This window comes from Vitis riparia, unplaced genomic scaffold, assembly GCF_004353265.1.
Source record: "Vitis riparia cultivar Riparia Gloire de Montpellier isolate 1030 unplaced genomic scaffold, EGFV_Vit.rip_1.0 scaffold783_pilon_pilon, whole genome shotgun sequence".
NCBI classification, from domain to species: Eukaryota; Viridiplantae; Streptophyta; class Magnoliopsida; order Vitales; family Vitaceae; genus Vitis; species Vitis riparia.
In genome coordinates this window covers 55,045-77,827 of record NW_023269781.1, presented here as the reverse complement: position 1 = coordinate 77,827, position 22,783 = coordinate 55,045, and the positions used below count along the sequence as shown (strand labels likewise).

At 38.2% G+C, this 22,783-nt stretch overlaps 1 protein-coding gene, 1 long non-coding RNA gene and 1 pseudogene across 2 annotated transcripts in view; 2 read left to right on the top strand and 1 right to left on the bottom strand.

The window, feature by feature from the left end:
- Positions 1 to 785: 785 nt before the first annotated feature.
- LOC117910581 lies at positions 786 to 2,667 on the top strand (annotated as a pseudogene).
- A 2,576-nt stretch (positions 2,668 to 5,243) lies between these two features.
- The window catches only part of LOC117910583, a 30,203-nt gene continuing 12,663 nt past the window's right edge, over positions 5,244 to 22,783 (bottom strand). The window contains exon 2 of the long non-coding RNA XR_004650707.1: positions 5,244 to 5,694. This is a non-coding gene — a long non-coding RNA (uncharacterized LOC117910583). The remainder of the gene's footprint in view (positions 5,695 to 22,783) is intronic.
- The window catches only part of LOC117910580 (rust resistance kinase Lr10-like), a 28,515-nt gene continuing 11,235 nt past the window's right edge, over positions 5,504 to 22,783 (top strand). The window contains exon 1 of the mRNA XM_034824679.1: positions 5,504 to 5,727. Within this exon, the coding sequence (XP_034680570.1) occupies positions 5,514 to 5,727 (214 nt within the window). The 5' untranslated portion in view covers positions 5,504 to 5,513. The remainder of the gene's footprint in view (positions 5,728 to 22,783) is intronic.

Sequence of the window (22,783 nt, the reverse complement as noted above, 5' to 3'; positions counted from 1 at the left end):
CAGGAGCTATATTAGGTGTGGACCGTTTTATCCAATGTAAGGCTTATTAGTTCCATTTGTTGTAGAAGAAAGAAAGAGATTTTTTTTTATTTTTTTATTTTTTTATTTTCATTCCATTAATTTCAACATGGTACCTGTGGGCTGCATAATATCATTGTCTAGTTGGCAGTCACATAGAGCAAAATGCAAAAGCTTCTTCTACTTTTACCATTGACCATATTTACTGAATTTCAACCTGCAGACTTCGGATATCTTTCGTATGCAGGCGTAACAACTTTACGTGGTAAGGCTTTGAGAAGTTCTTTATAATAATAATAAAAAATTATTAATTTGATGATAAAATGAAATGATAATTTATTTTTGGAGTTCACGATAAATGAATAAAATAAAGAACTGTTATTCTAAATTACACATTCAATCCCACAATAGTCAGTATGTGGTATGTGCTTAATTTTATTTTTAATTTAAATATATATAATAAATTTCTAAAAATTTTAAAAATATTATAAGACATTTGAGACTGAGGTCATAGCTGAATAAAGAAAATATATTTAAATTAATCAATAGTACAATAAATGATTGGATTTTTCGTCCACTTAACTAATAATAACTATGATGATGATTATTATTATTAATATTACCCTTTCTCTTCTATCCTATCCATCTCTTCCTAATTTTTAATCAAAACCAATAGCAGTAATGATATTTCTCTTGTATTTGTTTCTTGCTTATTTTTAAATCTATCATATGTATGAATCTTTCTTTTCTTGAACTTAATAATTTTTGTTCCTCTCATATTTGCAGATGGGGCAATCTTGATATTTCAACTCATGGGTAAGGCTTCCAGATCTCAATAAGTCTATAATTGCACACGTCTTATACCTCTATTTGCCTGGCACTTTTGGAATCCTTTCATTCAAGATAAAAGCCGACAATCAAGTTTGGCAATGCATTTGGTTGTACAAAATGAATCATAAATTGAAATTCCAATTTGTGAAATTCAGAAATTTTCTTTCAAATAAAATTATTATTATTTTTAAAAAAATTTGTGATGTATTTGATTTCAAATTATTCCCAGATTTGTTAAGAGTGCAAGGAAATTGAAGAATAGAGTTGGAATTTGGCATCTAATTTCATTCCTTAATTTTGTACAACAAAACAAATTTCTCAATTGATTATTCCATCCTTTATGTATATCATGCTGTCACCCAAAAGAAAAAGAGTCACATAACTATGTTTGAGTGGAAATCCAAAACCTAAGATATAGGTGAAATGACCTTTTCATTTGTTGCATTTGATGATTGAATGTGGTTAGATGATTATAAATCTTCCTCTGACGTTTTCATATCTTTAACATGTGATTTATATGTAGTCATGATCATCATCGGACGAGCTGTGATTGGTATTTTGTGCCTCTTTGCCTATTTAATTTACAAGTTTCGACGGAGACACTTATCATTAGATGATGATATTGAAGAATTCCTACATAACTACCAAAATCTTCGACCAATCAAATACACATATTCAGACATAAAGAAGATGACTTATAATTTTAAGCATAAATTGGGTCAAGGAGGTTTTGGCTTTGTGTACAAAGGAAAACTCCGAAGTGGCCGCGTTGTAGCTATAAAAATGTTGGTTATGTCAAAGGCTAATGGGCAAGATTTTATCAATGAAGTTGCTACAATTGGAAGAATTCATCATGTTAATGTGGTGAGACTTATTGGATTTTGCATACAGAGATCAAAATGGGCCCTTATATATGACTAAATGCCCAATGGATCTCTTGATAAGTTTGTTTTCTTGATCAAAGCAACAACATTCCTTTGAGTTGGGAAAGATTATACAAGATTGCACTTGGAGTAGGACGTGGGATCGAATACTTACATCAAGGGTGTGATATGCAAATTCTTCATTTTGATATCAAGCCACACAACATTCTTCTCGATGAAGACTTCACACCAAAAGTTTCAGATTTCGGTCTTGCAAAATTATACTCAACAGATGAAAGTATTGTATCAGTCACTGCTGCTAGAGGAACCTTGGGCTACATTGCTCCTGAATTGTTCTACAAAAACATTGGAGGTGTATCATTTAAGGCTGATGTTTATAGTTTTGGAATGTTGTTATTGGAAATGGTGGGAAAAAGGAAGAATGTGAATGCATTTGCAGAGCATTCAAGTCAAATATATTTCCCATCATGGATTTATGATAGATATGATCAAGGAGAGGACATGGAAATGGGAGATGCCACTGAGGATGAAAAAAAGTATGTAAGGAAAATGGTGATAGTTGCGTTATGGTGTGTACAAATGAAGCCTGTGGATCGTCCTTCAATGAGCAAAACATTGGAGATGCTTGAAGGAGAGATTGAACTATTGAAAATGCCTCCTAAGCCAACTCTATGGTCTATCAAGAATCATGAGCAATCCATGGTAGAGGTACCAATTTCATCATCCAATTCCATAGGTACAATCAGCTTAAATGGAAGGTAGTCCTACTCCATCTAGTTGCTTATTTTGTAATCCAATAATAATGTGTGATTGTGTCTTATGTGTAAGGTTTCTATGAGATCAGTGTATGTAATAAAATAAAGTTTCTACTTCAAACAATAGTTTGGTTCCTTGTAAGAAAGGTTATGTACAAGTAATAAAATATCATTTTAGATGTTTGAATAGTGTTCTTGCTTGCTCGTAAAATTATCAAAGAAAATCCTCCATTTCCTTTGAAGTTCTATTTTTTTTTTCAAGTATTCTACAAAAATAATTATTAGGGTTGTAGATGTTCAAGTAAGTTATTTTGTTATAACTTGTTGCTAGTAGTAATCTGGGCTTTCAAGGAACAATAGTGCCAATTACAACATTTCTTTTGTAAGTAATTCCATATAGTTTTTGTTAGAGAAGTGTCCTTGGGCCCTCTAAAGGTTACAATTACATTCTTGGACATTGGATTGCACCATTCCATATATGGTTCTTCAAATTAGTGGACACTTTGATTTCTCCATTCATAGATTTCTACTCCTTGTTGAAATTAATTAGGACTTTGATCTTACCCTTCGCACTTTAAATCAGGCTCTCAAATCAAAAGTTGCATTTTAATAGAGAAAGAATTAACAAAGAAGGAACAATTTGAGAGCTCAAACCTTTCCTTGGTATATGTCTATTACTATAATTCATTATGAGCATAAAATTGTAGGAGTAAATAAATATTCAAAATTTTAAAATGGTCTCCTACAGCCATCACACTCCTTCAATAATTTTTGTGGACCATTGTACATGTGGTCAATTTTGATGCTTTATTGATTGAATATGACTTTTCAAATAAAACCATCGAGTCAATTTTCTTGACACTAAAATAAAGTTGGTCCTTATATTTAGAGGACTCTATTTCTTTTATCTTTAGAAATGTGAAATGTGCTAGATGTGATAGGACCATAATACTACATGAATTATGACGATAATACCGTACATTGTATTCCAGTATGTATCTATGAGCAATGTCTATTTTAATTTATTTATGAATATATTTTGCCTTCTAGATTTCCAAAGCTTCACTCCTATTAAATATAGAATATGGGGAATCTAGATTTTCCATGAATTGGTCAAAACCTGTGTGTGGAAATTGTGAAGCAGAAGGTAGGAAATGCAGGCTGAAGATGAGTAATGGCATGTAATCTGAAATTGAGTGCATAAAGAAGCCAGAAAAAGGTACGTTCTACACAATATCCTATATCATTTTTCAAGGAGAAATTACGATAGAGGATATTAGCCCATGCCATATTCCTTTGCACCCTGATATGGAAACGGAAATTTTGACATAATTTCATTTTATCTATTCGTATCTTGATATGGAAACATCAAAGACCCAAAAAGAAGAAGCCCTGTGGGAACCATGGGAAGGAACACAAAGTCCTAGGCTTCAGTCCAAGAACACCACCTAAGTTTATTATTATCTCTTACAGGTGCATAAAAGAAAAACTAACGATTACTGATGATTTTCTATTCACACATATATATACTTCCATTTTTTTATAACCAACCATGACAGAGTATACAAGGATTCTTAATTTCTATGTAAAATACAAGTGAGAAGATCCACACAAGGGAAGAAAGTAATAAAAGGAATTCATAAATTAAGTCTCTATAGACTTGTTGATCCATTCGTAGAATTGATAAGTCAGATGTTATGTCATTGGGATTGTTTAATTTAACCTGGCCCCTTAACTTAATTAGGATCATGTATTCAGTCTGGTAATTCTTCCTTAAGAGTCTCCTCAAGTAAATGGATAGAAATTAAGGCATTTGGGATTTTTAATTTAACCCCCTTGACTTAGGATCATGTATTCTGTCTGCTACTACTTCCTGAAGAGCCTTCTCAAGTAAACAGATAGAAAATAAGGCATTTCATAAAAATTTAGGTGACTTGATCAACAGCTGATACGCATTTGGCATAAATGTCAGCATATAGAACCTCTTCTCCAATAAATGGGAATCAATATTATTAATGTGCTGCATTTGAGATTGGGTACAAATAGAAGAGAATAAGAATATATACATAGATCGTTTTATAGCATTCCAATATATCCAATATAATTTAGCCACAGCATGTGCTATGAAACAACATTAAAAGTCTATTTGGTAATAATTTTAGCAAGTGCTTTTAGCACGAAAAGTGTTTTTGAAAAATAATAATAATAATAAGTGTTTGACAAAATTTATGAAATAATTTAAAAAATCTGAAAAATTATTTGTAGTGTTTTTTAATGAAACGGTTGATAAGTGATTCTCATAAAAGCACTTCTAGATAAAACACTTTCACTAAAAACACTTTGAGTAAAAATACTGTCAAATGCATTCTAAGAGCTTGTTTGGCAATGATTCTAGGAAACGTTTTTAGTCATTCTAACATTTGAAAAATAAAAAATTTCAAGTTTAAAAAAAACTAAAAGTGCTTCCTATAATCACTACCAAATGCACTTTAAGCCTCTTTAGAAAGAATAAAGTTCATCCTAATTAGACCTACAACTACAGGATATCTTTAGGAAGAAATAACTCTCAAATATAGTGCTCTTAAGATAACGAAGAATGTACTATAATCCTACTTATATTTAAGATTATAAATTATGGTTTTGTTATTTCTTATCCCTTAGAGTCTTGGATGGGCTTAGATGGGTATGCTTTAATTCAATAACAACAACTAGTAAGTCATCACTATGAAGAACTTGTAGAAACCACCACAAGGAATAAGGAAACAATGACAACTTTTTAAGCCTTAGGAAAGACATATGATGACGCTCGCATAAAGCATCATATTATATCGTATCAAGGTATGTATTTGGATACATGAATGTTTCTGGGAAACCTTATCCTTGATATCCAACTCAATAAAAATGGGATGAGAAACACTATTAATTGAAAAGGAGAGAGTAGAAGAAAAGAAACTTAAATATGTTAAGAAATTTTGTTCAGTCCATCCCTTGCCTCTCTATTCCTGGTTACCCAGTTTATGCTATTATGTCCTCTGCTTATCTTGATGAAGTTAACCTATCCTCTTGCCGTAGGATGTACAATCTCACACTCCCGTATAGTATATCTGATCTGAATGGCAAATTCTCTATAAAGTGGTCAAAATCGATATGTGGGGACTGTGAAGCACAAGGCAAGAAATGCAGACTGAAGAGAAACAGCAAGGAACCTGAAACCGAATGCATCAATAATCCATCAAAAGGTAATATATTCATTCTATTATCCTGCTTTATTTCACATATCAAAACAAACAGAAATAATTTCATTATGAGGGGTGCAGTCCTGTAGAGAGTGTGAATCCATACGAGTCCAGTTCATTTCCTGATTGGAGTACTTGTTTGTGTGTTTCTAGATGTGTGGCACATGATAGTTGTAAAAGAAATGTTATAGCTATGAAATTTCTCTGCACAAAATCACATTACCAGCACTTCAATGCACTTCAATGTTATACCAGCACTTCACATTACCAGCTATGAAATCAATCACATTACAGGAAAGGATAAGGCTAGGGACAAAATGACTTTTAAATGGAGTTTTCTTTTTTTATTTTTTTATTTTAAATCAGAAACAACGATTTCATTGTCTTGAAATAGAAATATAAAGAACGACGAGAAATCCTTAAAGGCAAATAAGAATATACTAGTTCGAAAAGGCAAATCTATCTGCACACATCAGAATGATAAGGGCAACATTAGCTATAATTCACAAAGCCCCTAACAAAGAAACCAATTTGTAGACCCTCAATTTTGTCCCTTTAGCACATGCCTTTAAAATTCATTTTCAGTGCTCCACAATAGTTCCTTGGTGGCCCATGGCTACTCATACCACTTACCTTTTTCTGAGTCACCTCGGAGATTTTGGTTGAGGGATTATTTGATCCTTATTGTGACCCTTGGCAGCCCTAACTTAGACTTAGGCTTTTCTTGTGTTTTTTTAGGATAGTTTTTTAGATACCCTTGGCTCATTTAGTTAGGCCCACCTAGTCTTCACTTTAGGCCCATTTAGGCACACTTGGCCTATTCGGACATTTTTAGCGTGACTTGCATGACTTGTGTGGTTGCATAGCTTGCGGGGCCCATTTTTGTATTTATTTGTTTATTTATTTATTTATTTATTTATTATTATTTATTTTTTTATTTTTTTTACCGTTTCCTAATTTATTTACTTACTTATCTATTCATTCAATTATTTAACTTCAAAATTTCATGTTTTTGCAAGGAAAATTACCATTGGAGTTTAAGGAAGGTGGGACTCTCCTTGGAAGGTTTTGGAGGGGAATTTGAATTGGAAGATTTAAAAAAAAAAGAAAAAGGAAAAAGGAAGAAGAGAAGAAAGGAAATAGGGGAATTTTCCTTTTTAGGAACAGATTCAGGCCTTTGGGGGGTGATATATATATGTGAGAAAAGGAAAAGAGAGGGGGCAGCACGTATTGGAGTTTTGGTAGGGAGAAAGGAGTATTCTTTTGGGAAGGAAGAGATCTTTTTTCTGAAAATTTTTCGTGGAGAAGAACAGAGGAAACGGAAAAGAACAATTGCAACCAAGGCTGTCCAGGTATGCTTCTCATTACTTTTGGAATTCTGACCCATTTTCGATTTCTCTGTGTGTTCGTTCCTGAGTATTCTTGCATTGTTGATTGGTGTGGACGGAAAGGGCCACAAATTTGTTGTGTTGAGGTCGATTCCTGATATTTACTATACTCTCATTCGCATTTTGTCCTCTTTGATTCTTTTGCTGATTCCAAAACATCATTTGTATCAGTATGAATGCCACGACCATTAACCTGCTTGTTTGCTGAATTTGATCGTTTTGATTTTTTCTTCCCATTTTTGAGCAGTCGGATTCATTCTTGAGTCTGGTGTTTGTTGATCAAATATCTCTTTTTTTTTATGCTTGCCTCACCTTTTCAAAGCCCGTTGATTCGAAATATGAAACGTGGCTCTTCCTAGTTCTGTTCTTATTTTATTTTGTTTTATTTTTCTTTTCTTTTTCTTCTCCTTTTGGTACTCTGTTTTCGGTTACCATTCTCTCTTTCCGACGCCTGCTTATGAGATTCTTCTGAGAACTGCTGGAGTGGGGGATTCGAACTTGGAAGGATGAGACAGAAAGAAGATGCAGGGTTTCTATGCGAGTTCATCTGCTGAAACAGAGGACAATCCTCACTTGTTACCCAGATTCTTACCGCGAAGGTCTTGGCCAATTCAGTCAAGTGATATGTGCAGCTCCTCCAGTAGAAATCCGGGAAAGATGTGACAAATTTAGAGATTATCTCCTCAGGACCCACGTTGGGAGGAGATTTGTCTTGGCAAACGAATATGGGTATGGCTGATTTGAGAGCAACTTTTGGTAGAGGCCAGAAGCATAAACTGAGCATTTACATACATCAGAGGTGTACTTTGATGCTGTCCGATAATGCTCATCGTTTAAATTATAAAGGAACAGAGTAAGCTACATAGATCTCTGCCTCGTATTTAAAGAGAGGCCCGTAATCTAGGGTTGGTGTTAAGGGAGAAAAATATTCTCGGGAAGAAGCAGAGCAGAGAGAGAGGAGGCCAAGATTCCTGCCCATCCGTCCCCTCTGCTTCTCTGTAATTTCATCCCTTACTGTGCCTTCTAGTCCTTCTTCTCACTTTATCATCATCAGCTCAGTGCACATTGCGCAAGCCTAAGAAGCATAGGCAGAGGGACGTGGTTTATGATGGGGATGCTGATTGGGAGATTCTGATACATGAGCAAAGTTCTTTTTTCCTCAAAGTCACTTAGTCGAAGATACTGACCAGCCTTTAAGAACAAGAAGGAAGCTTGATTCCTCTCTAAATATGGTTTCAGGGACTAATAATGGAGGGGGCAGTGTTTTATGTTCTGGAATGTCAAGAAAACAGTTGAGGTTCCTATTCTTATAGCCTTAAGTTGATTGGTAAGGCAGCTATAGATCATCAGGATTCAAGTTCTTCTGATCATGTAAATCATGCCTTGTCAGTTCTCCATAAACTTTTTGGGGAGACTTCAGTACCGGATCCAGTTGCTTCAGTAGTGACAAACTGAGGGAAGGATCCTTTTAGTTATGGTGTCTACTCATATGTTGTTCTAGGAGCATCTGGGGAAGACTATGATACATTGGGAAGGCCTGTATTACTCAATCTCCTTGGATACAGAGTGGCAAAATAGAAGAGAACATCTTGTCTAGTAAGGAGATAGACAGAGAAAGGTATGAAAGGGGTTCTAGATGCATATTCCTTGAAAAGGGATCTGGAGATTCTCTCATTTGGTGATCAGGCAGTTATAGTGTTGTGGATGCTCATACAGGAACCAATCTCTTTAAGGAATATTTGCTGGGCCTCTTGGGTTCGAAAACAGTGATTTATGTTACAAATCAAGTAGAGTTCTTACCTGTTGCTGATCTCATACTGGTCATAAAAGATGCAATCTTTTGTTCAGAGCAAGAACCCATGTTATCCTTGGTTTCAGAATTACTAGATCATGTGGGCTTTCAGGAGAACGAAATTGTGACAAAGGCTTTCATACTTCTGCAGAAGGTTATTTTGGAAAATATTGGTTGGTCACTAAGTTAGATTGTTGGTGATAAAGATATAAACATGATAGTCAACACAGTCACTAGTTTTGGAAGGTACAATGATATTCTCCTGCAAAGCAAGCACAAACTATGTGCAATTGGTCAAATCCTCTATGTTTCTGTCAAGGCCTCTATCACCTGCTGCAATCAAGTGTTTGAAAGCTTCTTTTCTTTTTCGTTTGATGGATACTCTAGGGCTTTCAGTGAGAAATTCATCGGGGGATTGACTTCCAAACTTTGATTATGTCTTTAGTGGAAGACTTAATTTTCAAGCCCTTTATCTCTGCATTGAGCTCCTTGCTGTATGCAAAGATTCGGTGGTTGCCTCTGAAGAACTCAAATAAAAAAAAATCTGTTTCAGCACAAGAATCATGGAGCTGCATGCTTCGTAACTTTTCGAGTTTATCAATGGAGGCCCTCAGTTCTGTATTAGATGCAAGCACAGACAAAGACGTTTATGAGGCAGAGGAGTACATGAGGAAATTCGCTTTATAGAATGATCCAGTTGTTCTAATGAGCTTGCTTTTCGCTAAGTCGTTTGTATGGAGACGTTGTAATTGGGGAGCGTTCGGCTAAATGGCTTCTAAAACTTCAGCCTGTGACTACTTCTCCTTATGTATTATTATCAAACTTGTATGCTTCAGACGGGAAGTGGGCAAATTTGAAGAACCTGTCATTAGCAGACAACAACTTTTCTGGCTCAATTCCAGACTCAATTTCAGGGTTAGAATCAATCCAATCTTTAGATTTCAGTCGCAACTCCTTTTTGGTGATATGGCAGCATCATTGGCAAAACTGATTAATTTGGCATCCCTTAGTTTATCGTTAAACGGGTTTGAAAGTAAAATTCTAAAAGGTTTTTGAGCTGCATTCAAAACTTGAAATTCTTGGCTTACATGGGAATATGCTCAGTGGACATCTGGGTGAGGCATTCTTGCGATTTTTCAAGTGCCATTCATGTTGACTTTAATGGGAATATGCTAATAAATTCTGGTTTGCAGAAACTTATTTTATCCGGTGTTTTCTTGACTGTTACGTATTTAAATCTTAGCCATAACCAGCTTATGGGGTCACTTGCGAGTGGAGGTGGACCACTAGAACTTGCTAACATGAAGGTGTTGGATTTGAGTTACATTCAACTATCTGGAAAGTTACCTGGATTTAATTTTCTGTACGCTCTCGAAGTCCTCAAGCCCAGCGACAACAGATTTGCTGAGTCTATCCCCAATAACCTGCTGAAAGGAGATCCTTTGGTTCTAATTGAATTGGATTTGAGTCAACAATCTTTCAGGGCTGATAAATATGATCGCATCAACAACTTTGAACATCCTTAATCTCTCCTCAAATGGGCTCTCAGGAGAGCTTCCACTGCTGACTGGCAGCACGCACTGAGAACAGGGAGAGATAGGAATTCTAGTGATTTTTTGGGGGATTGTCTTGAGGAGAAGCACAAAGGGAGAGGGAAGGACTGGCAGCACGAGTCCTCATTTCATTGGAAGCCGAGCAATTTTCTCAAAGATTGGTTCTTTCAGGACGAAACAAAGCAAAGAAAGAGGGGAACTGGTAGAGGACGTTTTCTGAGTTTTTGGTGGATCCTAAGGTTCTTAGATTCAGTTTTGAGGAGTTCGAGGTCCAACAGGAAGAGCGAGACATAGGCGATCTATCTTTCCTCGAGGTTGATTTCTATGATGTGTAGAGGCATGAATTTTCCGCTCATAGAATTCTCTCTGCCATTAACAGAATAAGTAGTTCTTCAATCATTAACATGCTTTGGTAGAGGAGACCTATGGTTGGTCCTTGAATAGCAAAGAAAGCCAAGTTTATTAGTTACTTCAGAGGATTTAAGGACTAGAAATAAATTCAAGAGGAAAGGTCATGAGTTTGCTCCTGTGAATACTTTGAAGAATCTGGGAGATTTAAATTTGTTCACACGACAGGAAATGATTCTGAGTTTAGCGTCTTCCTCCACCTCTGTCCATCACCTATTACTGTCAATCTGGGCAGTTCTCAGTGCAATGATTTGCATCATCTTATAAAGTGACAAATAAATTATCATATGCAGCTTGTGGTCTAGTCAATGTTGGTGAAGAAGCTTCTGTTACACAGATGTCAATCCTTGTGGAATGTGATTCAACTGAAATTTTAATTAATCTGGATAAAGTGGAGAGTATCAAAGGTTCATTGTAGAGTGAATTAACCGGCTCACAGCATAGTCATAGAAAACTCGTATATAGGCTCGGGGAGTCATGGACCTGCAATTGAAAAGAGTACAGGGAACCTAGTTACGGGAGGAAAATATTCATGTACATCTATGACAATATCTCTCAGAGATACAGATATGTCTTCACCCAATGTCAATCATACAGAGTTCAGCATTTATCTAAATCCTGATGTTGTATATGAAACTAGTGAAGATTATTCAGCTATGCAGCCCAGTATCAGTGCAGATGGTTCACTTCTTTTCTTTATTTTTCAAGTCAATATGTGCCTGATCGTTTTAATCTTTAATTTATGCCGAGCAGTGAAGAAATACTGACCAACATGAAGGACGAAAATGAGAAGCTTTCGAGCCGAGGATGTATGCTTAAGCAGTAAGATGAATTTATCTCAAGATGCAATAGCAATGATGCTGTCAGGGTAATGGAAATTCATCGAAAAACAGAGAATGCCTCAGTTTTCGAATCTAAGAAGCTTGGTGTTGCCATTCTTGGGAGACGTTTCAATGATAAAGTAGAGCATGCATCGATTAAGAAAAGGAGCTTTATATTTCAGTCTTCATTACCAACCCCCATGAACTCCTTCTCCTCCTTATGAGGATTCTGAATAGTTCGTAGATAGTCAATATTCTTCAAAGGCGACAAATGGAGAGATTGGCGATGATGAAGACTTTTCTGGCATTGAGATGTTCGCAGTAGCTGCTTGCAATAACAGCGTAGGTGATGATATGACGGAATCAACTACAGAGGATGGTCCAGTTCTGACATATAAAGGAAACAATTCATCTATTTCTGCAATGACTATAAAAGAAACTGTGCTGTTGTCCGAGTTGCTGTTACGGTTGATAACCAGGATGGTACTAAAGGGGATATTCGTACTGATAAAAGCGAAACTGCTGGTCTGATTAATAATGAGGAGAAACAAGAAACAGAAACCAAACCAGAAGTTGATCCTGAAGCCACGAGGAATGAGCCTATTACAAAGGTGGTTGTTGATGGAGTATAATTTGTGTATAATGGGAAAGAAGCTATTGGCAGTCAAAGGGGTAGTAGAATTAGGTCCTTGGGGATTTTCCTGACAAGCACGGAGAGGAGTTGAATGCAGCTACTGATCTGACAGAGTTCAGTGATAAAAACAGATCTGTATGGTATCCAGATTGGAAAAAGAAAGTAGCTTTTGCCTTGCAAACATTGCAATTGGGAAAGACACCTGAATTTAACATCCCATTTTTGTGTTTCGAGGATAATCAAGATGTTGAGAATACCACCCAACAGGACTTAGCTTCACCACAATCATGTCTTGTGTACCTGGAACACTGGAGAGAAGTATGGTCTACGCTTGAACATGCATGCAGAACTGTGACAGAGTGTGTTGATCTCTGGAAGGATGTAAGCAAGAATCTAGGGAAGAGGAAGGCATTGTCTGAACTTCTAAAGCTGTTAGAGAGTTGTGGTCTCTCTCGGCACAAGTCCATATTTTTCGAGGATCAACTCAAACCCAACCAGCCAAGTTGGTCGCTACAGCCATCATATGATGTGCAGCATCTGTTATCAATGCAGGATAGGCTCCCTTATCAAAATGTTGATCTAGCTGCTTCCAGCCGGTTACAGAGTTTGATCCATGAAGTTTCTGATGTTGAATGGAGTGCGGCAAACCGATATTACTTCAAGAGCATAGCCTCAGCGCAGCTTCTGCGAAGATATTGCCATAAATTCTGTAGCAACTACCTTAACTGATGATCAGAATAGCACCATTGTTCCCAGCTAAAAGCTGGATGTCATAAATTTGTTGAACTCTTTGAAGAATCTAAGAAGCTGAAGTAAAAAATCATAAGAGTTGAAGCTCCATCACAATCCATTGCAGACACAAGGTTACTGGCACATGATGGACTAAATGCAGAACAGCTTGCTCGGGGTCTCAAGTCTTTTGAGTTGAAGACAACCTTTGAGGATGTTTTCCCTGCTGAGGCAACAAGTGTTAAAGAATACCTGCAGTAGGTTCATGAGATGGCGATAGTTTCCACTATCCAGGAAGCACAGAAAAATAATCTTAAAAGTTTAAATGATTATATGATGAATGTTATGGATAAGCTTGCTACAGCTTTCAAGAGTGCTTATGACAGTTTGGGCCTTGAGACATCTAGTGGCAAATCTACTAACATACAGAAGATTTGGTATCTGATGCAGACATTAATGGGTGAGGATACAGTTGTTTAATGGGAATTGTTTCATGTAAGGTTCTGTCAAAGCTGATATTCCTGAATGAATAGGGAACACATCCCAAATCGTGACTGAACATACAACATTTGATCACAAACGGAGACTGGTGTTCAACAAATCAGAGACCCCTGAGTCTGATTCTACAATTCTGACCAAAGAACACTTCCCTGAGATCCAGCCTGTGCTTCATGAGGTTTCTTTTGACACAGTGGAAAGAACTAATTCAAGTGAAGCCCCGAAGGCTACTATAGTTATTTCAGATTTAGAACCTAAAAAAAGATGGAAAAAGTTGCTTCAGGGTTCATCTGGAACTCGGCTAGTTTAGGTGGAAATCTGGTGATGACACAAAGGAATCATTTCCCCTCTGGCATACAGTATTTCTGTCATTAGAGATGCCCTGGCCAAAGTTGTTTATTCCAGATTATTTAATTGGACTGTGGATAAGATCAATAATTTTATTGGACAAGATCCTGATTCAAAAGTTTTAATTGAGGTTCTGGATATTTATGGATTTGAGAGTTTCAAGACAAGCAGTTTTGAGTAATTTTTGTATCAATTCGGCAAAGGGGAAAATATCAGGTGGAGGTTCTCACTCTGATGTAGAGAATTCTTTTAGAGAATCAGTGGTCAAATTATGAGAGACTCAGAATGAAGAAGTGGACTCCTGATGATTTTGAGAAATTGGATTGAAAACCAGCTTCAGAAACCATAAGGTATATATGATGTTGGGTCAAGTGTTGACAGAGAAACTTCCGTTGGATTCGATATCCTCAGAATAGAGAGAACAAAGAGCTCTTGGGTGCGTATGTCATCACTGTGGCCGTCACAAGAGCCACATTCTACAGACGGACTGAAGCATTCAGGCATCAGTACACTTATTTCAGGTCATTCAGAAGGTTACCCTACTGTCAGTGGGTTGTCAGCAAGTGCAAGTTCTTCTCTGGCCGAGACAGGCTTTAGACCACTGATGGGGTCATCTCATACTGGAGCATCAGATTTTGGGCTCTTGACAAATGCTAGTTCAGGGTCTACTACTGGTACTATTGGACAACAATGGCTTCAGTCCGTAGGAGCTGCATCACTATCTGAACAGTCACCAATGCACCAGCTAGAACATCTACAAGTTCATTCCTTGCCGCTCCCGATATAAAAGCCTTTCAATATATTCAAGACAGCTCCACATAAGGTCTCATAAGCAATTTACTGTTGACGCTTTGCCTAAACTAATTCAGAATACGCAGCTAGGTGACTTGCAAAAATGGCTTCACCATAATTCGCAGAGTTTATCTCCTGCAGTGCCATCTGTTCCAATAAGGCACCATGCTCCCTTTTCACCACAACTGCAGCCTCCTCCAACTAAGCAAGAGCTGGAATTGTCACTTCCTGTTAGTTTCCACTGCCACCCATGGTTAAATAGAGTCCTCAAGCTCTCTTCCAGCAATGTCTTTGATATCAAACGCCCACCAAAATCCCCATTCAGTAACTGCTTTAATGTGAGCTCATGGATCCAAGGAAGACACGGATAGGGAAAACTGATTACGCAAGAATCCGTATTTCAAGAGCAACTCAAGTTTACTAGAACTCTTCACCTCTCACTGGAAATCACCAAAACTTTGAACGATAGAGAGCCATGAAAAGTGCTAAAGGAGGGCAGAATGTATTTTGAGATTCAACATCAGCAAGATAGTCTCAAATCTTATTCTCAGGCTCCACTCAATCACGGCAATCTTGCTACGTACACCTTCTCCTCTATTTGCTTCTTTGATTGAGAATTTACTGTTTTAAATTGAATTTTAAAACCATTGTTCAACTAAACATTCCCAGCTTTGAAAAATCCATCTTAGATCATTTCTAGGCATAAAATCCCAACTTTAACACCCTTTTGCTGCCATTTTCCTTCCGGCACGCATTTTCACTATTTTATTTGATTTTCAACTGATTTTCTCGATTTTCTCTAAGCATGAATAAATTTTATGATTCCAAACAATGGAATTCATAGAACCAACTCATGCGAAATTAATTAGGGCTTTGGTGGGAGCCCGACATTCATGATACCTTCTTCAATATTGTTTGCTTGATATGTTGATTTTTTTTATTCTTCTTGATGATATACATGAGTTTTTTTCGTATTTATTGTTGAGATGCTCTTGTTTCCCATAGAGAGGTACTAGCTTGCTATTCAGGTACGCTCTCTTCTCATCTATTTTTTTTAGAACTCTATGGACTTGTATGCCATTGATGACCATATCCATATTTGACGTGATTCTTGGATGTCTTGATATATGCCTGATTTGCTTGAATAAAACAAATGTTATGTGCTACATTTCTACACTAACTTTTATGTTTTATGATAGTGCTTGAAGAGCGGTTCAGGTACACACCCTAACTCTCCTTTATTGCAATTTGATTGTGTTTGGCATGCCACTCTCTAAAATCACCTAGCCTATTTAGGTATCTATAATTAACTGATTAATTGCCACACTTCCCTTAATTTTGTCAGTAGAGACCTTTATAGGGCTTAGAGGGGTGCTACCTCCTAGAGGTACCTTCCCAATAAGTAACCTGATCTCCGGACCAAGACTCGGGTTTTTCAAAGACACGCATTTTTTCCAAAAATTATGGAGTCACATTTTAGGGTTTTTCTTTCTTGTTTTATTTTCCCTTTAAAATAAAAATAAAATAAGTGGCGACTCCAATTTCTCTAAAAATTAATTTTTTCACAAATAAAAAGCGAGTCTCGCCGATCGAGTGGGGACGCACGTGAAAAATGCGGGTCCACAAATTGGCGACTCCACTGGGGATTTTGAGGATCAAGCTTGAACACTAGTTGAGGAAAATGTGGCGTTTAATTGGTCGATTAGTGGGTACCTCTTTTTTTTAGGCAAGGTGATTCGATTTGCTTGTTTGTTTGGTTTTGCTATCTTAACATGTTTGATTGCCTTGGATGATCACTTGATTGTTTTGCTCACTTTAGCATGATTCACTCTCACATATGTTAGATAGGACTTTGTTTGTTAGATATTTATTTGCTTCGCATGGCTGTTTGATGTGGTCACTTAACTGTTTGTTCACTTTAGCATGATTCACTTTCACATATGTTAGATAGGACTTTGTTTGTTAGATATTTATTTGCTTCGCATGACTGTTTGATGTTATCACTTAACTGTTTGTTCACTTTAGCATGATTCACTCTCACATATGCTAGATAGGACTTTGATTGTTTGATATTTATCTGCTTCGCATGACTGCTTGTTGCATGACAATCCTTTCTCTTGCATGTTCGTATGATTGCTTGTCTTCGTTCACTATCTCACATTAGATCTTAGGTTTTTCGGATGCACCCACATCCTTCATTGTGTACTTTAGATTATCCCTAAGTGTTGAGAGATGGGAGAGCCTTCACCTTTAAGAAACCCCCTGGGAACGCGAGGAAGTGCATGTGTGGAGGTAATAACCACCTTACATGGAAGCACCCCGTCTCCTTGGAGGCGTGCAGAGGGTTGCGTACCGCCGGAGGGTACGATCGCTTCTGCTAGGGATCCTTTGACCCACCCATTTTATCCTATAGAGCCACCTTAACCTTGTAGGCTAGCCTAGATCCAATTAAGATTTCATTCCTACACGTGGGTGCATCTGTGGACCTTCAGAGCTGCCTTGGTCACGATCGGGATTGGTTATCCCTTCCGTAGTCTCTTTTGGTGTAATCAGAAGAGGGTATCAGACTGAGTATATTTGGGCTATTCTTCTATGTATTTGTCAGTTGATTCATACAGAGTCATCTTCGGGTTGCACCTTATCCAGTGTTTCCATATTTGTAGGAGAGTTTATCGTGACCAGCCTGGATTTGCCTTCGTGGATTAGAGTTGGAGGTAGATTGACCAGAGCATCAGACCAGTTACACCAGAGATCAGATCAGGGGGATATAGATTCTCAGATAGTTACCGTTGACCAGTTTGCCGCGGCCATGGCTTTGATCCAAGAGGCTATAGCTAGCCTTGGCCAGAGGATAGATGGGCAGCAGGCCCGACAGGTCCCAGTTCAGGAGGATATCCAGTTTAATACCACAGTACCACCACCGCCTCCGCACAGTCAGCCAGCACCACAGACTATACCTTTTACTCTGCATAGTCAGACTGAGGTTGCACCACCTCCTGCCATAGTGCTTACTCCGATCTCAGAGGACCCACATGCTCGTATGGATAAACTTGAGCAGCAGATTTCTGAGACAGAGTGGGCTCAGGCTCGATTTGATCAGCTTAACCTTTTAGATGAGAGGAGATTGAGAGCGGCAGATCATGTTCAGGCCTATCAGAGAAAGATGGCTCGTGCCTTCAAGAAACGGGTTAAGCCTAGACCATTGCAAAAAGGGGACTTGGTTTTGAGGATTCTCAGAGGTTTGATTGGAGACCCTAGAGGAAAGTTTAGACCTAGTTGGAGTGGGCCTTATGTTATCCGAGAGTTGACTCCAGAAGGGGCTGCATGGTTGACTGACTTAGATGGAAACCAATTTTCAGAGCCTACCAACGTGGATCAGCTAAAGAAGTATTATGTTTGAGACCGTGGTCGCAGGATGGGTGGCCATCATTTCGGTTAGCCTCATACTTTATCACCTCTATATATTAGACCGTTGCTAGCCCATTGAGCTTCGCGTGGTATGTTATAGCCTTATTTCTTTCTTATAGCTTTGATTACCATTTCTATACCCGGGTTGGGGCCCTTTGATGTATATGCATGCTTTGTTAGGAAAGTCTCATGAGCTTTAGACTTATAGGTCTATCTTCTCATTTTGTTACCATCCTCTTATCACCCTACTTGTTCTATTTTATTATCACCATATATTCATTCTCTTTCTTGTCTCTATCATTATTTGCTTCATCTTATCTATTCTCTTCCTTGGGTTGATGATTCTTCACCTCTTAGTGCAAAGAGGGTAGTCATATCACTCTATTCATTCCATCATTTGACATTGATTCGGAGATTTTGGTTTGAGAGGTTATCTCATGGGATGGGGTTCATGTATTCACTAGTGATTTGAGAGAGTTTGTTCATTCCTTATATTTTTCCCATTGGAGTTTGATTTATTGATGATCAGAGCATGCGCAAAAAAAAAAAAAAAAAAAAAAAAAAAAATTCAATCAAAAATAAATAAATAAAAAAAAAAAAGAAAAGAAAAGAAAAGCGCAATGATATGCTCATGTATGGTATCTCGTTCCATTGGGCATTTATGCCACCTTTTGAGGTTCATTTATTGGGTATATTTGTCATTATGGGTTTTTGTGAGTTTTTATGAGTTTTTCACTCCTTGAGCCGCTCTTGTTATGCATTTGGTGTGTCGAGGGTTCATATGAGAGTTCTATGGTATCCTATGCTTATCGGATCATGGTTGATATGTATTAGGTATGAGAGATGAGCGACCTTTTACTAGGGTCTCCGGATCATTGTCTAACTTATCATTCCATCATTGGTGATATGACTTTCCTTTATTGTACTAACATGGGTTGATCATCATTTATTCTACTTTCTCATTGCCTCCTTTTGTATCCCATTACCTCTTTCCAGATCTTTGTTCCACCTTTTATCCATTCCCTACATGTTGATACCCATTACTGATTTGATACATTTTTCACATCATTCACATATTTCATTGATGGTTTGACTACTCATCTTTCTCTCATTTCGCCATCGACATTTCCTTTGGTTACCTTTAGGTCCATGGCTCATGAGATTTTTCTATGCATTACATCTTATACACAAGGGTATGGGTTTGATCATTGGGTATTTGAGCCTAGTTTCCCTTCATTTCTTTCACCCTATCACCTTGGCCTACGTTACGTCCCGTGTCTTAAGACCACCCTGAGGCCACGAGATCAGACGTTATCTTTGACAGTCTTCACTTGGACAGGTTTTGGTAGATTGGTTGAAGTATGGTCGTCACCATGTTCTCTTTTTTTGGAAGATACTTTTGGAAGCATTTGGTCTCTCTCTTGCTTGGCATATTGATGTTTGATGGATTTTTGGGTTTGGAGACAGTTCATTGAGGATATTGGATTCATCCTTTGGTTGTGCATTAGATATCCATACTGGGGCATATTCCCCTTTCATTTGGTTGAGATGAGCCCCTAGTGGAGCACTTTCTTTGAGTCTGGGTATTTTCACCGATCAGAGATCCCTAATGAGGTATGTTGAGATGGCATTAGTTTTAGTGGAGCATTGTTGAGTTCATTGACGACTTTCATGATTCTAGGTTCCATTTGCGGAGTATTCCTGAGATAGACTAGTGGATTATTACTGAGTTAGAGGCAGTTTTCAGTGCAGTGTATAGATCTGGCATACTGGGGCATATTTCCCCATTTTGAGGTTACTGGATTCCTATCAGATTTAGTTAGGGTTTCATCGGAGACGTGCTTCTATTCCCGAGATTACCACATTCCTCATCATTTTGGCTATTCATTTGAGATTAGATTTAGAGTGTCTCCTTTGAGGCATTGGTCGATACATCATTCTGACTTCTTAGCGGATTATTGTTGAGCTGAGGATAGTTGATTGATGGTGTTGGATTCATCCTTTGGTTGTGCATTAGATATTCACACTGGGGCATATCCCTCCCATTTTCCGAGGTTCCTATCTGTTATTGGACGGCATGACTATCTTTATTCATGGTTATAGAGATGTTTGGTTGATTTTGACAGACTCTTTATTGTGCATTAGATTATCCACACTGGGGCATATTCCCCTCTCCTTGATGAGACCGTGCATAGATGGATGATCATTGTTAGTTTGTTTGCCTCACGACTTCGACATCCGATATCCATACTGGGGCATATTCCCCTCTCCATTACGAGATTTATTTGGGCAGTGATATGAGGATGGATGATTGGTGTCGGTTGTTTAGCTTTTGACTTTGACGTCAGGTCTCATACTGGGGCATATTTCCCTATTTTCTGAGTATCCTTGAGATTGAGACAGTGACCAGTTGGTTTTAGATTGAGCACTAGCCCAGAGCTTCCGACGATCGATTGTATCAGGACCTCCCTACATGGATCTGTTGAGATAGAGATGGATCGCATCAGGTTTCACCCGAGGAGCGCGAGTGGATCCTTTAGCCAGATGTTCATGAGACAGATTTGTTTCCGCCATTGTTACTTTGCATATTGAGTTATCCGGATGAGCACCATTTTGTGCACTTTGAGATTTGCTTTTAGATGAGCCACGATATACATGCTTTGAGATTTACCTTTTGTGATTCATCGATAGAGCAGCATTTCAGATACAGAAGCCTCTTTCAGTTTTGACTTTTCAGAGGTTTGTCATGATGTATTGGTTCTTGACCCGTTGATTCTAGCGGATGATTGGTTTACTGGTCGTTTCAGCAGTGTGAGCACCCTGGATACTGGGGCATATTTCCCTTCTTGGTTTTAGTAGTCCGACCCTTGACATTTTGAGTATATGGCTTTGAGCCAATTTATTTCATGTCTACTTTCGAGTTGGTCTTCTCTATTATTCCCTTCTAGGCCCTGAGCCTCGTAGCTTTGAGTTATTCATTCCTTTTAGACCCCGAGTCCTATAGCCCTGAGCATTCTTCTTCTCTTGGGCCCTGAGCCTAGCAGCCCTGAGCTATCCTTTTTTTTTCTTTTAGGCCCTGAGCCTCGCAGCCATGAGCTATCCATTCCTTCTAGACCCTGAGTCTTATAGCCCTGAGCTATCCTTTTTCCCTTAGGCCCTAAGCCCGCTAGCCCTGAGCTATCATTTCCTATAGACCCGGAGTCTTTCCAGCTCTTAGCTGAGCTTTCATCATTTGGTCGCCCATGAGTGGTTTGACCTGGAGTTTGCGTATCGCATTCTCCTTCTAGCCGATCGGTCATAGAGCCCGGAGCTCATAGCCCTGAGCTATTCATCGACCCAGAGTCATTTTCCATCTCGACCCAGAGTCATTCATAGCACCCCGAGCCCTGAGCTCACGACCCAGAGTCATCTGCATCACTCACATCCCTGCGATGTTTCGTTTTCATCATTCTAGCCACTTGTGAGTGGCCTCGACCCGACACCTTGAGTCGGAAAGTATCCTGATCGGCTATCTATTTAGAGCCCGGAGCTCTCGACCCAGAGTCATTTTCCATTCTGACCCAGAGTCATCTTTTCCTATTTAGAGCCCGGAGCTCTCGACCCAGAGTCATTCTTTCTTTTTAGAGCCCGGAGCTCTCGACCCAGAGTCATTTTCCATTCTGACCTAGAGTCATCTTTTCCTATTTAGAGCCCGGAGCTCTCGACCCAGAGTCATTTTCCATTTTGACCCAGAGTCATTCTTTCCTATTTAGAGCCCAGAGTTCTCGACCCAGAGTCATTTTCCATTTTGACCCAGAGTCATTCTTTCCTATTTAGAGCCTGGAGTTCTCGACCCAGAGTCATTTTCCATTTTGACCCCGAGTCATTCTTTCCAATTAGAGCCCTGAGCCTATGACCCGGAGTCGTTTATCCTATTTTAAACCTAGACTCGTTCATTTTGTCCCGGACCCATATTCATTCATCTCATTCGTGACTTTGAGTCACCCTTTTCACTTATTTCCATCTCGTTGCGACCCCATCTTTTGACCTTACCTCTTCATGTGCTAGGACAAAATCTCTGGTCCTTCTTTAATTCTTCGGTATAGTTCACTTCATTCTGCTCATTATTCGTGTTTCTACTCACATTCTCTACACTCGTGATCTATACCGAAGAGGGGCATATTTGTAGACCCTCAATTTTGTCCCTTTAGCACATGCCTTTAAAATTCATTTTCAGTGCTCCACAATAGTTCCTTGGTGGCCCATGGCTACTCATACCACTTACCTTTTTCTGAGTCACCTCGGAGATTTTGGTTGAGGGATTATTTGATCCCTTATTGTGACCCTTGGCAGCCCTAACTTAGACTTAGGCTTTTCTTGTGTTTTTTTAGGATAGTTTTTTAGATACCCTTGGCTCATTTAGTTAGGCCCACCTAGTCTTCACCTTAGGCCCATTTAGGCACACTTGGCCTATTCGGACATTTTTAGCGTGACTTGCATGACTTGTGTGGTTGCATAGCTTGCGGGGCCCATTTTTGTATTTATTTGTTTATTTATTTATTTATTTATTTATTTATTATTTATTTATTTATTTTTTTTTACCGTTTCCTAATTTATTTACTTACTTATCTATTCATTCAATTATTTAACTTCAAAAATTTCATGTTTTTGCAAGGAAAATTACCATTGGAGTTTAAGGAAGGTGGGAC